This window comes from Lagopus leucura, unplaced genomic scaffold, assembly GCF_019238085.1.
Source record: "Lagopus leucura isolate 7727_CA_CO unplaced genomic scaffold, USGS_WTPT01 Super-Scaffold_739, whole genome shotgun sequence".
NCBI classification, from domain to species: Eukaryota; Metazoa; Chordata; class Aves; order Galliformes; family Phasianidae; genus Lagopus; species Lagopus leucura.
The window spans coordinates 10,160,897-10,179,679 of NW_024962255.1; the positions used below are offsets into that span (position 1 = coordinate 10,160,897).

General features: G+C 37.9%; 1 protein-coding gene across 1 annotated transcript; it reads right to left on the reverse strand.

Moving 5' to 3' along the window:
• Positions 1 to 3,668: 3,668 nt before the first annotated feature.
• SLC25A16 (solute carrier family 25 member 16) lies at positions 3,669 to 18,648 on the reverse strand. The gene is made up of 9 exons (XM_042863068.1): positions 18,555 to 18,648; positions 17,576 to 17,668; positions 15,217 to 15,350; positions 13,473 to 13,536; positions 8,034 to 8,155; positions 7,447 to 7,513; positions 6,500 to 6,662; positions 5,539 to 5,607; positions 3,669 to 3,882 (listed from the first exon to the last, which is right to left on the reverse strand). The coding sequence occupies exons 1-9, from the start codon at positions 18,646 to 18,648 to the stop codon at positions 3,726 to 3,728; spliced, it is 963 nt and encodes a 320-aa protein (XP_042719002.1). The 3' UTR covers positions 3,669 to 3,725.
• Positions 18,649 to 18,783: the final 135 nt, after the last annotated feature.

Below are 18,783 nucleotides of genomic sequence, written 5' to 3' on the forward strand. Positions count from 1 at the left end.
CCTCCGCGCAGGCGCAGCACAGCCCGCCCCTCTCGCCTGCCCAGAGACTCCACCCCCAGCTCGATCATTGGTGGGGACGAAGGCAGAGCAACCAATGGGAGTTTGCCGGAGGGCGGCGCGAGCTTCCCGCGCGCGGGATGAAAAGCAGAAGCTGTGCGGGCGGCCTGTGCTGTGAGGAAGCCTAACAGGCTGCGGTCAGCGCTCCTCACAACGGGTCTGCGGGAAAAAGCAGAATTAAAGGCGCTTTTCTCTCTCAAATGCTTGTGGGTGAACCTCAGCCCAGGAGTTGAGCTTTCCTTATGACAAACACGAGCCGATGCAACCAAGCAGCAGCTCTCTGAGGCGATGCAGCAGTCTCAGACGTGCACGGTTGCCCCCTTTGCTTCTTTTTGGTCACAAGAGCACTACTTGAGGAAACCGTTTTTGCTCCTGTCAAGTCGAGCTAGGACTAAAGAACGCAGGTATTAAGTTTACTCTCGATATATCAGTATTCTGCACTTAAACTGCTAGGAAAAATAACAATGGAGTAATTGGAGTTTGGCCTTGTATTCCTAATGTAGCCAGACACTGAGAAACAGGACTGTGCTCCAGCCCTGGGAAGACAACATGAGCAGGGGTCAGGTACCCAGAAGGAGGATCCAGCTTGACGTTTGAAGGGTAAGATGGCACTTAAATGAGCCCCTTTTCTTAGGGGTAACCCTCAAGTACACATAGCCTATGTTTATAAGCTTTCCCTTGCAGAACTGCTAATATTCATAATGGAATAATTTGTTCTTTTTAAACACACAGGCACACAATTTAGTACAGTATTAAAACAGATTATTGTACAGGAGCTTTTTGCTTTGTACATGTGATAGAGGCTGCAGAATGCAAGGTTATCTCTACATTCCTATGCAGAGGGAATAAGACAAAACAATACAGACACTGGAATTTAGCAGTCTAAAAAGAAGATTCAAATACAAGTTTTTGTGTGAAGTAACTGCAAACTACATACGTAATGCATAAACAAATGCCTCCATTACAGCAAGCAGAAATTTCCATTGTAAGGATAAGGAATTGAACTCTATTTTAAAGACAGTGTTTAATAACTGGAAACAAACCATCAACTGAGATTTTCAGGAGGTAGTATGGATAAGAGATTCTGACCTGAAGGAGTTCTGAAATGGAGAGACCTTTTCCACTTCTATATCTAAGGATATTGGAAATAGCTGAGAACAGAATATATAATATTGGAATGGCTGGAACAGAAAATAAAAAGTAGTACCCAAGGCTGCATTACCAATTCTTCACAGAAGGAACTGTTTCACTGGGTAGAACTAAAGTTACAAGACTCCTAGGAAACAGGTTTTCAGGAAATATGGCAATAATAATTATATCCACTTCCATTCAAGCCTCTCTGTATAATAAAGTTGACATTTGGGATAATCATCTACACTTGCAAATAAAAACTACACTAAAAACATCTTGAAGTTGCAAAAAATGTTTTCTAACATGGTTGTTTTGTGGGTTTTTTTCCCCACACAGAGAAAGCTTTTAAAATTGATTTTGAAGCAATTGTATCAATTTATAATAACTTCTAAAGTTCCTAGAAAGGATGTGTACAAACCTGTTCAATTGCTGTGCTGTGAAATCTAAAAAACTAGAACTAGATCGAAAATAAAACCATGAACTAATGACCACCAGCTTCCCTAACATTTAATTGCTGACATTCTGATAACTTCAGTGTGGTGACAGAGTGGTTCAAAAGAAGTAAGCTCACCTTCTCAAGGAGAGACAATTTAAATGGAAGATGAACTCAAATCCAGCATATTGACTAATGAAAATGTTCTTCAATAGCAATGAAAAACTTCTCACAGCTTACATATATAGAATATATTTAAATTATGTGTGTATTCATTAGTATTTTAAAAGCAGAAAATAGACACTTCAAAGTCATAGAAAAATGGACTACCAGGGAACACAGCCAGTCAGATATATGGAACACATTAGTCAGATACTCAAAATAGTGTGCTGATTAAGAAATATATTTAATAATAATCTTTTCAAAAAAGGTTAGAAATATCTACCAAAAAAATTAGAAACAAGTCTCCTCCCTTCCAGCTCCATTTTTCCCTTCATACACCTTTCTGAAGTATTCTAGTACTTTCAAGTAGAATTATTAACACACTTGTAAGCTCTGTTTTGAAAAAGTAATGCTGAAGATACAGCACTGTAGGGCTGTTTTTCACATTCAGTATCCTACTCAGTTGTTTTGCTGACACATTCTACTGCTGCTTTCTTCTCAAGCGTGAGTATGCTGGACTCTGCTTTACACACACACAAATCACACAAATATATTCATTCAAAATTTTTAATAAAATAAATTCAAATATATCTTGTTCTCTGCCCATAACTGTATTGTTAAATATAAAAGAAATAGATACTTTTAAGAAACCAGAAAAAAAAAAAAGTAATAACAGTTGGTTTGAGATACATAACTCAAAATCCAGTCTAATTTTTCAAAATTAAGTAAATTGATCACATAATCCACCAGTTTATTTAATACAACCATTACCAACTCTTAAAGGACACTGCTAAAAATATTGCAATAAATAAATAACTTATATCACATAAGTAAATGCTTTACAGCTTCCCAACTCAAGTGAATAAAATCAGGAGTACCAATGCAAATTTTGTATAAATGAGTCCGAACAATAACTTCTCTACAAGGAATTGAGGGAGAAGAAGTATAATAATGTATTGCATACCATACTTTAGAAATAACACATACACACATATACAGACTCTAATATAATCTTCATTTTCTTCTCCATGTGCCTAAATGGTCCATACGCCTAAATACATAAGTGCAGCAGCATGCAGTCCTGTTTGTCCCACGTTTTAAGGTAGGGGCAGACCTGTTTACAAGAGCCAGTCCTTCATGTACTCAAAGCCTTCAATAAACTGAATTGAAAACATTAAGCTCTACAGAAAAGGTACAGAAATGCCTTGTAAGATTACATGCTAACTGCCTTAAGATCTTTTCTACCACTTACCACTGTACAAGTTTCCCATTGTTATTTGTGTAGATTTTTTTTTTTTTTTTTTTTTTAAGAACAGAATGCATGCAACGAAACTGGTTTCTAAATCACAGGATTACCAATGATTTTAAATACATCTCATCATTTGTTATTGAAGAGGCTGAAAAAACTCCCATATATACCCACACGAAGATACATGCTTTGTTCTTAACATACAGAAAACTTGTACAAAAGGCAAAAAGAAAAAATGGTTAAGTTGTGGTCTACCGAGTTCAGCTTCAACAGAGTTGGCAAGTAGTTGAATAAGAAAACTGTTCCATTTTATTCAAATAAATTTAATCAATTAAAATGTTAAGGAAGAACAGATGTCTAACGAGTAGCTCAGAAAGCAATATAATCATGTGTTTAACTCCTGGAATGGTGATAAAGCTAAACAACTAACAGCTTGAAACCTGTATAAAATGTGGGTGTAATTTTAAAACTGTGCAGTTCTTAAGGTTTATCTAATGAAGCCTGTAAGATTAAGTGCAAAAAATGTTTCTCGCTAACTAATGCTTATTATGATCTGTCTCCTAGTTTGACTCCAATTTAATTAAATCTTGGCAATTAAAATTAAGTTGTCCGACAACAGCAGTGCCACAATATATATTTAACTTCAAGTAGTTTATTCACCAGCGTAACTTTTACATTAAAGCTTAAAAAAGTTCAGTTGAGGCGCAAGAATTGTTTCATAAGTTCATACGTGGTAAAAGCCACAGCCTGGGAAGGGATACAACGAATGTAATTCAGTGACAGACCACGGTACAGTCCTCTTCGTATTCCATGTTGTTGATACACGTATTTCAGTGTCTGCACCATTGTACTGGAAAAACAGGAACTTGGATCATTATTGAATATACACATTCGATAGTTAGAGTCACTTTCTTAAATATAAGGCGTTCTTTTACTTGGTTCTTAAAAGCGACATATGGAAAAACATGACACTCCATATAGCAGAGCACGACAATCCTTTTAGGACTCATAAAACAGACTGAGTTTCTGCCAGAAATCTGGGCTCAAAGGCTGGAAACTGGAAAGAGGATGGTGCAATTCCATCTAAAGAAGCTTCAGCCTAAAAATAATCTGCTCTAAAAGACATAATCAGAAATTTTATACCAGAATGGTGACTACACATTATTCTCTATCCGTCAGGAAGAAGTTGAGAAGCACCATTTTTGTCTTACAGAAGATGACAATAGTTTAATATTACTCCTTTGTAATATGGACTAACAAAAACAAATTTGCCCACTGCAGTGCACACTTCTTACATTAATCATCAGTATTCAGGTTTTACATCCCATTCTTTTTGTTTGTTTGTTTGAGCACAGGATCACACATTAAATTTCTGCAGATAAAGTTTCTGTTTAGCCCTGTATTCTATAACTCGCATGTGTAAGCCTCCCTGCTCCAAGCAAAAACTGTTTCTTCTTGAGATAAAGGCAACAACTTGTGTTAAATATGATATTTGACCTTATTTGAAATACAATTTGCAGTAGTTATGCAAGCAGGAAGATTTTCCTCACATACCTGTACTGAAACTGAACAAGTAGTCATTAAAATGCAAAGCCTTTGAGTAAAAATCTGTAAGATGCTCAACATTTCCAAGCTATTAAAATTATTACTCCTTGAAAACATCTTCAATATGCTTCAAAACTTGAAGGTTTCCTTCTTCTATTAATCTACCATCCTCTAAAGATAAATGGCTACTATCCTACTCTCTCCAAACAATCATAACAGAATTGTTAAGTGGGAAAGTCTAATTGTAAAAGCGTGAGTTCTCACAAATGCAGGAAGCAAAATCCAAGGACAATTAGCACATTCTTAGTTTAGAAGCACCTGGACTAGAAAGCAGTCAAGGGGAAAACCTTACTCTGGCAATGAAAAACAGTTTGAAGCTCAGAATGTTTTCTACCATGATGCCTAATTTAATACTATGATTTTAAGAATATTATGATACTTCATCCTCTACTGAACTCACGCATGTAACTAAAAACGTGTAGGAACTCCAACTACAATCCATGTGTGCAATGTTACTGTAATTGAGGTTAATCAAGCAGGTTAAATAAAGCAGTATTACATAAAATAATATTGAGAATAGATTCTGCACCATTAAAAGTATACCTTGAAACAACACATCGTTTCAGTAGAAGCAGGTAGTTTGTCCCTCAGGAATCCTAGTGATGCTAAGGATCAGTTAGTTGAGTAAAAATGCACATAACATCTTTTCATATACAGTATTAGTAGCAACACAAAAGTGTACTTCAATTTTGGTGTTTCTTTTTGAACCTCGGCTTTTGTCCAATTGTGTGGAAACGTAACACATCTCACTAAAAGCATGAAGAAATCAACAGCACAGGAACGTTTTTTGTTGGTTTTTTTTTTAAAAAAAAAAAAAAGAAAAAAACCTTTTAAACCAAGAATGCAACATCACTCAGATATCAAAGAATTCAGTTACTGAAGGTGAAAAGAAAATACTTACAGGCACTTTTCAGAGTCCGGGAGAACTGCTCCTAACTGCATTCGCCTGCGAGTTACATCAAGGGGATATCTACACAGGAGATATTTGAACAGCAGTTCAACTAGATGTGTGATGACTATACGAATACTGTTGTGTTGTTTGTTTGTTTTTAATTTAAAAAAAAAATATATATAAAAAGTCCATCTGCAAACTGCAAGCTCCCTTTTCAATGAGTCACGAATTCGGCTTAGATTCTCAACACAGCTGAAAGTTCTCCAAAAAGGGAGACTCCCTCTATACAACCAAAACCAGATCTCTTAATATATTCCATTTGGCACGAGTAAGGAAGACACATGAAGATCAGATGAGAGTATAAAACAGTCTGTAAAACACTGGAGGGAAAAGATGCCTGAAGCAAAAATAAAATAAACAGTTTAAAGATTAACAGAAAATGCATGTTACATATGTAATGTAATGCAGTGAGTGATTCAGTGAAAAACTGATGCCATAGAAGTCTACCAGATCGATTTGATTTGTGGCCAAAAGAAAACATGGCAAGGACAGTATGAGAATGAAGGAAACAGGCAAAGTAATAAGAAAGTAATGCCAAGCACAATATCTTAGGCTTTCTTTTTTCAATTCTTAGACTTTGCAGGTTATACCATCTTAAAATAAACTGGAATAATACAGTTACGCAAATGACGTTAATGGTCCAAATTTCATAGCATCCCAAACAAGATTCCAGCTGATTTTAGTTTTGTCTGTTTGTTTTAATTGACTCAGTGCATTTATCTTTACAGCTGCTGAGGATTAGATATTTATTAAGTGAAACGATATGAAATAACTGAATCACAGTCTGACTGAAAAAAAAACCTTATTGACACTAGACTTATTTTTAAAAAATCATATTCTCAGACAAAACACTTTTTTCTAGAACAAACATCTATATTAAAAAAAAATAACAATCAATACCCAAACTTACGATATCGTCTGAGCTATTGCTCCAGCTATGCCACCACACAGCAGATTTATATGTGTTTTCAAAACTAAGACATCGGGATTATCTAAGGAAGGCCGTCCAAGCAAGTTAGGTGCTTGAGCAAGTCCAATGCTCTTTAAGGTACCAAAGGTAAAAAAAGAAAAACCTAAAAGGAAATTTAATTTTATGTACTTTCATAAAAGAGCAAAATATTTGTTGATGTACTTATCATCATCATAAACAAAAAGCTGCAATTACAAAAGTAAGTTATTTTCCAATCCTATTAGAAGTTTTTCTTAAGTAAGAGAAACAGATAAATAATACTTAGAGCTTTACCATAATTTCTGTTCAAATTAGTTACTGGTTATAATTAGCATTAAGAGTGCTTTAAATAACTCAACTGTGGCTTTCAAATTACTGGTTTGCTGTTAAAAGTAGCCCCTAAGATCTGTTTAACCAAAAAACAAGTCTCATCATCTAAAGATGAGTGCAGTTTCAGCAGTCATTTCTGATGTTCCTCCATCCCACGTCATCCACTGCTTTAGCTTGGCTAAGTATTTATACAGAAGTCACCAGGAGATGGAGCCAATAGAGAGCCTCTAAGACTCGACTATCTACAGGGCTCTGCCCTCTTATGGATCTATGTGGGAGAGACAACCTGCACACCTTTTGGGGGGTAAAACTGGGAAGCAGACAAAAGAACCACTACTTTCTCTCTTTCACTCCTGATTTCAAGAAAACCTAAATTTTGCCTACTGAAGGGACTTCAACACACACTGATCAATTTAGGTAAAGACTGAACATCCACAAATGCTTCTAGCTCTCCTTTCAGTAAAATACAAAAGCCTTCATTTTAATGTAAGCTACTTAATTTGATGTGCAAATATATTAAGCAAATTTAGTAGTGCACATAAATGCTGAGGGATTTCTGTGTTCTGTTTTTAACTTACCCGCATATGGAGCCATTCCTACCACAGTTGGCATCAGTCCTCTGTAGAACCCACTAAAACCACCTTCCTTTGAAAGAAAAATACATTCACATTTGTGGCAAGAAATACAACAAATGTCTTAAACTACACATCTGTTTGTACAGATTCACAACAGCAATCTGACTAGCATCATGTAGCAACAAGGAGCTAAAACCAAGTTGCATTTCTTGTGTCTGAAGAATTGATGGGACAACTACCTAGCTCCACAGGAGGTACAGAAGGGAAAATGAAAAAAAATCTGCATCCAGCATCATAACCTCCGAGACATTTTGGCATTACACATATCCCTCCTCCCCAAATATTTTGGTAACAGTTCTATGTGCTACTGAAAAACAACTTTTCTTTGTTTTCATCTCCCACTTATATAAGTCTTAGCTCCATCTTAGCAGCCTAAGTAGAAGGAAGCATCCAGATAATTTTTTACATTAAGTTCAATGTGCGCACGCAGTGAACTCATTTTCCACAAGGTAATTAATTTCAGTGCAGCGCAACATCATTTAAAGAGTATATTTTGCTTTCATAGGACTGAAGATTAAAAGAAAAAATACCTTTGTGTAAATCATCTTGAATGCATGGATAATTCCCATGTACTTGTGTTCCCCTTTTACTTGGAATGCCAGACGAACTCTAACCATATCAAGAGGGTAAGTACAAATCACTGCTGTAATACCTTTATTAAAAACAAAAACAAAACAAGCAAACAAAACTCACCTACACCTTATCTGTTTCTAGGATTATTTTGAAAATCAGAATTTCCTTTTGTGGCAGTGAATGTAATAGCATACACAAGATTATTTTGTTGAAAAAATACTTGAAAACCCACTTATCAAACAGGAACCTCAGCAACACACAAAGGATTTATGTTTATACTTGGTGTTCACTGAAGCTGCACATTTATGCCTTGATTACAGACTTAACTGTTTCACATAAGGAGTCTTCTTCATAGCTCACAAACATATGGCTAGTCAAGTGCATCAGCCTTTACTGGACTGCAATCACAAAATCTAATCCTACATTATCTAGTAAATAAACGAAGCACCATTAATATGTTTAATTTCCAAAAACTTGTGTCAAAATTCAAATATGTGATTACTGGATGTATTTATTTATTGCACCTGAAAATACAGTATTTAAGTCCATTCAGGAGCCTAGTCATGAAGAGTACTGAACTGCACTGCATTGCTGTATTTTTATAGTTCACATTACACTACCTGTTTTTCAAGCTTTAACTAAAACAGCTATTTCTAGACTTAACAAGATGCTAAAAAAAAAATAAAATCAAATAAAATCAAATCTTAGGAGTCAACTTATCATTTTGTAAACAGACCTCTAGTACAAAGAATAACTCCTCTAACAGTTACCTGAACACCAAGTCCTTGCTACTGCTAGTCTTTGAGTTAAGCCACTCAGTTACTGTCAAATTATACGGAGGGAATGGTTAAAACAGATTATTAAAAACAGATTATTTTCTGGTGTTCTAACACTGGCACTGATAAAAATAAAATAACTGAAAAAAAGAGAGAAATAAAGCAAAAGAGTTTGTGATTTACATTCTGCTTTCTAGCAGCTGCTCTTCTGTATCTAAAGAACACCCTTAAAATTGACCCTACAGAAGATGAGCATCTTTTGAGCACTGGTAGGTAATTGCACTTCCTCTCAAGCTTTAATAGTCTGTTAATCATATCTCTTTTTGTATGTGCACAATTTCCCACCTCCTGCATAAGGTCAAGAGAAAGCCACAACAGGAAAGAGATGAAATTGAAAGAAAGATTTAAAAAAACAGCTGTTTCAGCAAAGTGTGCTAACTTTCATATCCAGAGAGAGAACAACCGCTGAGTAGTGGCAGGAGGATCTTGACATAAAACATCAGCATCAAATGGGGGTTAGGAAAAAAAAAAGAACACTATGAAGAGGCTATGGAAAAAGCTGATACTTGTCAACCATCAACTGAGTTTGTGTCTTTCTGGAGTTTCCTACCAGTAACATTTGTTCTAGAAGACAAAAAACATCTTTTTAGATATTTTGGACCGTTCCTCCACACAAAAAAAAGCAGGCAACTGCAGCTGATTTTTGATACAGTCTCACCCACAGGATTCAAAAGCTGGAAGCTGCAAAACACCAGAGCAATCTTAGGACTCTTTCCACTGACCTACATTATTAAATTCAATCCCTGCACCCTTTTCACAAGGAATTTTCCAAGATGTCCAGAAATACTGTAAAATTGACAATTCAAGCAATTTCAATAAAAGAGTGGAAAAAAAGAAAAGGCTTTTATGGAGCTTCAAGAATTCACAGGAAAGTTATCCTAATACAAAACACAAACTTATCCCCCTTCTTTTTTCATGTCATGCACTGATAAGCATCCAGGAATATTCTCTGTACAAAGACAAGCAAACAGACCAACCAAGAGTTAGAAGAAGTACTAATACTCAACGCTAAGTCCAAAAACAGCACAAGTCAGAAGAAAAAAATCAGACTGGACTGAAAGAAGTCATATCCACTAAACAGGACCTATAAATAGGACTCATTTTTTCCCTTTATTTTAAAATTGTGTAGAGATGGACTCTGGAGAGGAAAAAAAAAAAAAAAAAAAAGGATTTCTAACCTTTGCAGTTTGAAAAAGCTACAAAATATGCTTTCCTGAAGCAACTCAAAGTGGCATGTTACTGCTTACTGTTCATAAGAGCTGAATGTTATGTCCAGGAAGGATCCACACTTCCTTTGAGGCTCAGGAGAGACATCATCTCTTTGTGAGGAACAGTAGTCAGGTTTGGAGAAGCAAAAACACTAATCTCATCTCTGCTCCCTAAAGACTATGACTTAACAGAAGACAGACCAGAACACCTTAAGGCTGATTCTCTCTCCCGAGGAAGCAATGCTTTTCAACTAATGTAAGTCTATCCAGAAATCTCTCCCATGGTTGGTTTAACAGGACAGAATTGGAAGTCTCTGCCCAGTTCAGAGTCAGGTACAGCAAATCCCATTTTATCTTATCTGAAGATATCTTATCTGAAATCTTATTTGAAGTAATCCTAATAGGACAAATACCATTCCTCCTCCTCTAAGGTACTACTTTCTTCAAATACAGCAACTTTTTCATTGCAAATGTTGACTCAGAAGTACCTACCCCGCTGAAGTAAAAAAATTGTCACAGAGAGAACATTTTACTGAATCACTTCTTCAAGCACCTCTGACCACTCTTGGGGACAAGATACTGGGTTACACAAACTTCTACTGAGTACTTCTACTGAAATGAAGCACAACAGGTATTAGACGGTCCATGCTTTGGAAGTTGACAATGAGAGTAGCTGTATAGGCAAATAGCTGTCTCACATTTTCCCTACTATTCCTCATTTTCTTTCCTTGAAATAAAAAATAAAACACCCAGGGTGAAGAAATAACAAGTGAAACAGGCTTACAAAGATCAGGTATCGCAAATATATTTGATGCACGTGTTTTTCTGAATTCTACATCACACTCTGCATAGACCAAATTAGTACTACCAAGTTATTCTAAGGTGTACAGTTTCAAAAACTACAAACAGAAGTCAAAGCCTTCAACTGCAGGAGACATATTCCTTCACAAGTATAAAAGATTAATTTATCAAGAAAGCATGTTCGTAAAAAGCAAAGCTTCATGAACTATATGAAGACAGAAAAAGCTGATGACAAAGAACATGCATCAGACAGGTCAAAGAACTGCATGATTTACAAGTCCAGGTATGTCTAGACACTTAGCACCTGCTTGTATTTCTTGCTAAATTGCACCTGAAAAAGTAGACTCAGTTTGTTTTAAAATGTTGACTCGACTAAATGACTTATTTACATCCCATTTAAAATTGACATCGCATTATTCTCCTAATCCACAGCATTTTCCAATTGCATTTATTAAGTAAAACAAAATCAAACAACAACCACCAGGCTTCCTGTATTAGGGTCTTTGTCAGTTCGTTTGTGTGGTTTGGTTTTTCGGCTTTTTTTTTTTTCCTCCCTGGTTAATCAAGTGCAGGGGAGAAAAACAGGCATTTCTGTATTTTACTTCACTTTTTTTTCTGTAGGAAAATTGAAAGATTCAGAGTTGCAAAGCCTTTCTGTAATACAGGCATTAGCTGACTACTTCGTTTCCTAGACCCTACTAACATCTATGATTTCTCTGTCTTCTCCTCAGCTCTGCTTTTACTTAAAAGCAGTTATAAGTAATTTATCTGTTAATGAGGTGTTACAGCTGAAATTTGAATCACACAAGACTCAGGAAATTCAGAGTTGAAGTTTCCCCAGTAACTTTAGCTCGGCCTCCTTAAACGTATGCATTACAATAGCTTCTTCTTGACTCTCATTCCACTACCTCCGCCTTGCCTTTCCCTGTGGATAAGCCTTTGATCCCGTTTATCAGTTACAAAAGATACTAAAAAGTTTCCCACCATTTTGAAGCTGATTCGGGTCTGATGATTGTTAGCAATGTTGGAAACACTGACACAAGCAAGATTTAAGTAACTGTATCATGCACTCATGTGAATGCAGGCAGCTGGGCACAACAGGGACAAAAAGAAATACCTAGCTATTTTCAGCTGCATAGCCTTACCCCTTGTGAAACTGTAAAGACTTATCTCCACCAACACTAAGGTGCATGAAGCACACTCTCCTTTAGTTATTTAAATACGGATGAAGCAAAATAACATCCCCTTACAGGCGCCCTGAGTCGTGGGAGTTAAAACAAGAAATATCTCTAGCTGCTTTTAAAAGTCTTCTCATCTCGCTTGCAGTTCCAGAGAACTCGTACATCTAAAATTCTGGGCTGTGCTCTTCTTGGTAACATTTTCCTCCCCTGTATTTTGCTGGCATACAAACCCTCCTTATCTAATGCCAATGCTACCTGGTAAGCAAATGCCTTACTTATACTCAGCAATGTCATGATATTACTCTACCTGTGTGCTCTATTCGTTTTCACTGCACACCTATGTCTAGCTCATACTACTGGTAGAATGTACCACATTACTCATGTCATCTGATCAAGGTTACCAGACAGCAATGTATATTGATTTTACTTCTGTCACTCTAACCACACAAAACTGACTTAACTAGAAAATTACTCAAAGCTACATCAGATCCTAGAAATTTATCTATGAATTATCTATGAATTCCTGCACGTCAACACTGACAGGGTTAACTGACAGGTTTCCAAGTTTTCCTAGATTTTAAGATCTCTGAATTGCCTCTCTTCATTCTCTTACCCTTTTCTCAGATGGCATGCAAAACAAAATGCTTTCATGCTTCTTTCTAGTTTAACTAATAGTTGCATTTGTTTTTTCCTTTTCTCCCCCTCAAAAAGAAGCTACATTTTCACACATCACAGCTAATGAAGGACTGTCAATGGACAGTATAAACACTGCTTTACAATGTCAAAACACATACAAAGAACCATGCTGACCAAAAATTTGCTCACTACTGTTTAACTTCCTCTGTTTACTCTGAGCTACTTTGGCTGAGAAATGACCAGCAGGAGAAGAACAGACACATACAATTACTTTATATACTGGCAGCTTACAATCATTTTTTCCTATTGCTACTGCACAAATTCCTACATCGCACGTCAAAAATATAAACATTTCTGGGAAACCAAAAGAATCTCTCAACTTCTCTGGGTTTACGTTCAACTTAACAGCAATGGCTGACTGGCTGATGAGCCAATTCTGCTAAAACCTCCATCTTTATTCTTCATCCTGATGGCACTTGGATTGTTCATTTTTCAGAAGCCACAATGAACAGCACAAATATCACGCTTTACATTTCAGCAGGGAATTCAGTGTTTGAACAATTTCAAAGAATATACATTTTTCAATTAGGTACCTGTTACATTAACCATTTACAGGTATTTTTACTCAATACAAATTTGCAAAAGTTAGACCTGAAAACTTATTAAATCACCCTCTGAATAAACATTGACTTTTCAGTGAAAAGGATGTCTGAAATGTAAGTCCAAAGCTATACCTGCCATGGATCCAGCCATCAATCGATGCACATGCCCTGAAATCCCAAGGTGCTTCTTTATTACCTACAAAATATGGAACATTTGTGACAGTTTTATAGGAGTAAATACAGGGAAATGCATCACAACGTTTTACCAGCACATGAATGCAAACTCTGTGGCTCCTATAACAAGTTTACAACTCTGCAAACTCAAACCAGAGCACTTAATCACTGCTAAAAACTTTTTTGAAAATTTAGGTTGGTACCAATTTCCTACTAAGGACACCAAAGGACCAACATTCCTCTAGCTAGGCAGAATGATCAGTTGAAATTATTTGTACTTCAGAAGCTTATTGACTGCTTTTTGAGTTATTAACCTGGTTCAACCAAGGCAAACTGAATACTATCTCTTTCACATTATAGGGTGCAAAGAACACTGAGCAAAGTTGAAGACTTACACATTTAATAAGAAAAACTGTTTTCTCGTGCACAGCATGTGAAACTTACTCTAATAAGGAAACTTTTATGAATTCAACTGCATTAAAAAAAAAAAAGGGAAACTGAGCAAGTATTGAGAACAAGAACTTCCTAAACTACATTAAGTCTTGCAAGAAACTAGCTTTCAGACTTACATCAAGTAACTCAGAAATATTAAGAAGTGGTTAATCTTATGACGAATCATTCATAGGATTATTTCACATGTTCTCTCTTTAAGAACTGTTTTGTTGGTTTTGTTTTTGCCTTTCAAACTCTCCTGCAAAGCATCTTTAATGTCTGTTGTTAATAGATAAGAGAAAGTGCTATGAAATTAAATGTTTTCTTGAAATTTGTGGATTATTAAACCACCTCCTTATAAAACATACCACATACTCTTTTGTTCAACACAGCATAAAACAAGCATAGTGTTTTGATCAAGAGCATTTATAATTACCACATAAAAGAACATACCAAGCTCACTGCAGTTAGCTCTTTGTATCACCCTGCTGGAATTTGCTCTTTTGGAAAAGGAATCCCAATCTGAAACTTACTCTCTAGTGAAGGTTCTACTATTTACTTCAGTGGTACTAAATTTGTGCTTTCAATATGAAATTTCTCACAACTAATGTAACATTGCATGTTTCACCATGTAGGAGCTTAAGAACAGTCATCTAACGTCTGACATTTCACAAATGATGTTGATGAATTTATTATGAATGCATTAGGAAAGAGTAAATGCATGAGAATAGAAAGGAACATGCACATTTTGCAGGCCATTGAAATAAGCATATCTTTTCTTCCAGCTCATTTTTATCTACACTGACAGTCATTTCTCAGGTAAAACATAACAGTCATTCAGCCAGACAGATTTGCAAGTTGAAGTTATTCTACCCATCAGGTACTCAGAAACTCCAACACAGTATAATAAACATTAAAGAGCTTACATTTTCTATTTTGTTCCTATTTCATTTACAAAGCACTGTTTTTTAGTAACACAACAGCAGACTTAATATATATATATACTTGTACACGCATAGGCACACATACAATATACAATACAAAGCTATAAAAACTGTTGGGAATTTTGCTTTCCTTAAACACTGCAAGCTGTTTCACTGCTGCCCTGACATTTTTAAGGGTTAGATTCAGATAAAATCAAGCAACCTTGTGGAAGATGTACAAAGTAATAAGAAGACACAGAAGTTTCAGTGTTAGTTTTTATCACTTAAAAAATATCAGTATTCACTGTAACCAGGGGAAAAAAAGAAAACAAAATAAATTCCACTACCTTTTTGTATTGATCAAACGCCATAAACTGAATTGCACCATATGGAAAGATTCTAATCATCATGGCCCCATTTCCTTTATACAGCCCAAGGTAACCTTCCTTTTTGGGGACAGCACACAGCGTAGAAAACACTCCTGTTAGCAATGCAAAAAGAGGTATTTAACAATTACATTGGGGAAGAAAAAGTCAAGCGAGTATTACTGACAACAGGAAAGTATGCACAGTAATACAGCCCAACCTCATTGCTCATGTAACGATGGAGAGTGGAAAAAGCACTTTTCCATGCCCAGCCATTGACAGAAGGAAGAGGTTTAAGGTTATTACCAACTTTCCCACCTCCCAGATTCAGTGAGCTTTCTGAATTCCTGCATTTCAAGTCCCATGTTTACTTGACTACCAGCAATCCCACTGCAGATGATAATATTCACACACGAAAGCTACAATCAGCAACAGAAGGAAGCAAGCTGAGTTGCATTTCAGTTAAATCAAAAATCAATTTAAAATAAAAATAAATATCTAAAATAATGGGCAAACATTCAACTGTTGTTACATGCCAAACTAGAAAGCAAATGCCATCACTGAGGAAATTAATTAAACAAGTTTGAGACTATCATTATTTACAACTTAGGCATTTTACACTTCCTGTCCCAGAGACATTGTAAGAAGAAGCAATCCTACTCCCTCTTAACAGGTGTTAATGCAAGATCACACAAAGTTAGGGCAAAACCTACAGTTTTATGTTGAACCCATTTTTAATTATACACAAATGCTATCAAATTGACATGTCTGGGGTTTTTTTTGCCTTTTTTCTCTCAAGTAAAGGAAAAAAATATAATAGTAGATCTGTTTTCACATTCATACACAGCTACTTAATAACAGTAGAGCTGAACCTGAAAAAAGCTTACACATTTCTTTTCAGGCAAAAAAGACAAGGAAGGCTGATGATAAGCTTCCATTTAAAAATTAAATCAAGCAAATGTTAGTTTCAGGGGTTCCAAGAATACAGTATTAAATCTATCTTCAATATTTTACACTTATTACATGCCTCTAAAAATGCTTATGCCATGACTAGAATTGATGAGATACTGTTTTTATTTCTTACAGCAAATGCTCTGAGATCCACAATGCCATGAACTCCACAGAGAAAGGGCAGGAAACAGATTTATTGAGGCCATGATGAACCAACCTACTCTCTCTGCACTAAACAGGTATGTCATCCACATAATTTTCTTCTTTGCCTACACGTAACAGGAACATTAATTCAAGTCAAATGCATTTCTAATGATCAAAATCACACATAGCACTGTATGTAGGAACAAATCTGAGACTTAGCTTGCCAGCTATGGCACTAAACAAACTAAACAGAAAATAATTATTTAAAATATTAGTCAAACCAATTACTTCAGCCTTCAGTTGTCAGGCTGCACATTTGAATGCATACTTAAGTGACTGTGTTACCGAGCTGTCATATGCCTCGTCTTCCTTCCATTAACGTACCACCCTTGTATTTCATTTCAATATTTATTTCTCCAGCCTTTAAAACATGATCTTTAAATTAAAAACTTCTAAATTTCATGACATGTAAGAAATTAACTAAATCAGAAACATTTCTTCTTGATACACGCTTGACTTTCTGAATGTAAGTTATAACACATTTGAAGAACGTATGACATAAAATATCTCCATATTCCGCACAAGAGGGCACTGTTACAGCCCCACAGAGACTAGTTCTGAACATGCTGCCAGTTCTGAGTTTATTCTCTCACCATGATGCAGCACAGATGCTGAACACATCAGCCCATGCAAAGCACAAGTCCGCTTTTCTTTTCAACTTGGATCGATCACACTTCTGTCTGCAGCAGTAAGTGCAGGAGTCTTGCAGGTCTCAGCACTCATGGCTCTGTAAACACGAGCCCCTCTGCAAGGACTTCCAGGCTCTGGAAAGCACCTGTTCCCACAAGCCCTGCACACTAGTACCACCTATAAGGATAGCAGTTACCACTGGTGGCAGCTTTTAGATACACAGTCTCGAGCTTGAACCTCTGATTACCAATCTCCTGCTGACTTCAGTAAGAAGAGGATCAAGCTACAGCTCTTACGCAGTATCAAGGATTATTCTAACATCTCTAACCTGTCAACCAGTACCACTTGTACATGCTCAATGCCTCTTATTTAAGGGTGTTCTTCAAACACTGTTGTGTTTTTTAACACAATATATGGCAAAGGGACGAGCCAGCCAGAAACAACCTACTGTCTGATCAGCACTTTACCACAGTTGGATCACGTAATAAATCAGCAAACCTAAATGATACATACCACACTTTAAAAATGCTGATGACGCAGGCAGCATCCATCTTACCTAGATGTTTGTAATGGTGGTTATGAGCCTGCAGCAAGATCTTCACTCGATCAAGTGGTGCAGTGGTTGTTTTGGCACAGCATCCCGCAACACCTTTCCAAAGGGAGAGAAAAACCAATGGGATGCCAAAGCCCTTTGACTCAGCAGATAAATAATGGATTTTTATAAGCTATTTTCAAATGGAGTAGGTAATGAGAAACTCAGTAAGTTGAGAAAGCCCCAATTAGGAGCAAAAGGCTCCTATTAAAAGTATGCTACACAACTCTTCAAGCTCGACTGAAAATCAGCACAACCTGCTTCTGCTCAACCACAAAGCCGAGGCTGGCCACTCAGGTCCCGGCAATAAATTCCAGAGAAAGCTGCCGCAGAGCAACGCCTGCTTCCTCTGTACCAGCCCGAGCCGTGTGTGGGCAGAGCAGCTCCCCAGAGCGGCAGCCTGCGTCCGCACACGTTCCTCCGGGGCTCCAGGCTGAAAGCAAGAACCGCAGCGAGAGCACGAGAAAACCTGAAATAAACCTCACGCCTCCTTGCCACGTTACAAGACAACTGTGACAACACCCCGCAGGGAGAACACGACGTGCTTCTGCTGCAAGGAGCCGGCGGCGCGGTTTGGCGTTGGCTTGACTTCCTTCGCACCACCGCAGCCCGACGGCCGGCAGCTCTCGGTGCACCGATAAGCGGGTTGCCCCGGAATCACAACGGCGGCACGGGGCCTTGGCACGCTCAGCCGGCAGCTACGCTGGGCCTCTCACCGACACCGAAACGCACGCAAGCCACCCGCCTATACGAAGTCAAGTGCATTAGGGGCGAAAATAACAATAAATTTTAAAAAGCCCACGCTTCCCGAGGTCGCTCTGCTCCGGCAGGAGCGTCACGGAACCCCGACGCAGAAGCGGCCCTGCCCCAGCCGGCTCGCAGGACGGGCCCAGCGCCGAGCAGAGGCGGCCGGGACGCCGCGCTGCGGAGGGCCCGCACCCACCTCCGGCGATGAAGGAGCGCAGCCAGTAGAAGTCGCGGCGCGCCGGGCCCGGGGGCAGAGCGGCGCCGGGCCCCGCCGCCGCCGGGGAGGCCATAGGGCAGCGGCGGTTCCCTCAGGCGGCGAGCGGGCAGCGCATGGCGCCGCGCGGGGCCGCCGCCGCGGAGCGAGGGCGGAGCCGGGGCCGCCCGGCACCCTCTCTGCGGCCGCGCCGCGCCGAGCCACGGCCGGG

Excerpts from the sequence above, each read along its gene's own strand:
- SLC25A16 (XM_042863068.1), bottom strand. The coding sequence starts at position 18,648 with ATGGCCTCCCCGGCGGCGGCGGGGCCCGGCGCCGCTCTGCCCCCGGGC. Across the intron at positions 15,351-17,575 it reads CCACCATTACAAACATCTAG|GAGTGTTTTCTACGCTGTGT; the intron begins GTAAGATGGATG and ends CATTGCTAACAG. Across the intron at positions 6,663-7,446 it reads AGGAATGGCTCCATATGCGG|GTTTTTCTTTTTTTACCTTT; the intron begins GTAAGTTAAAAA and ends ATTTCCTTTTAG.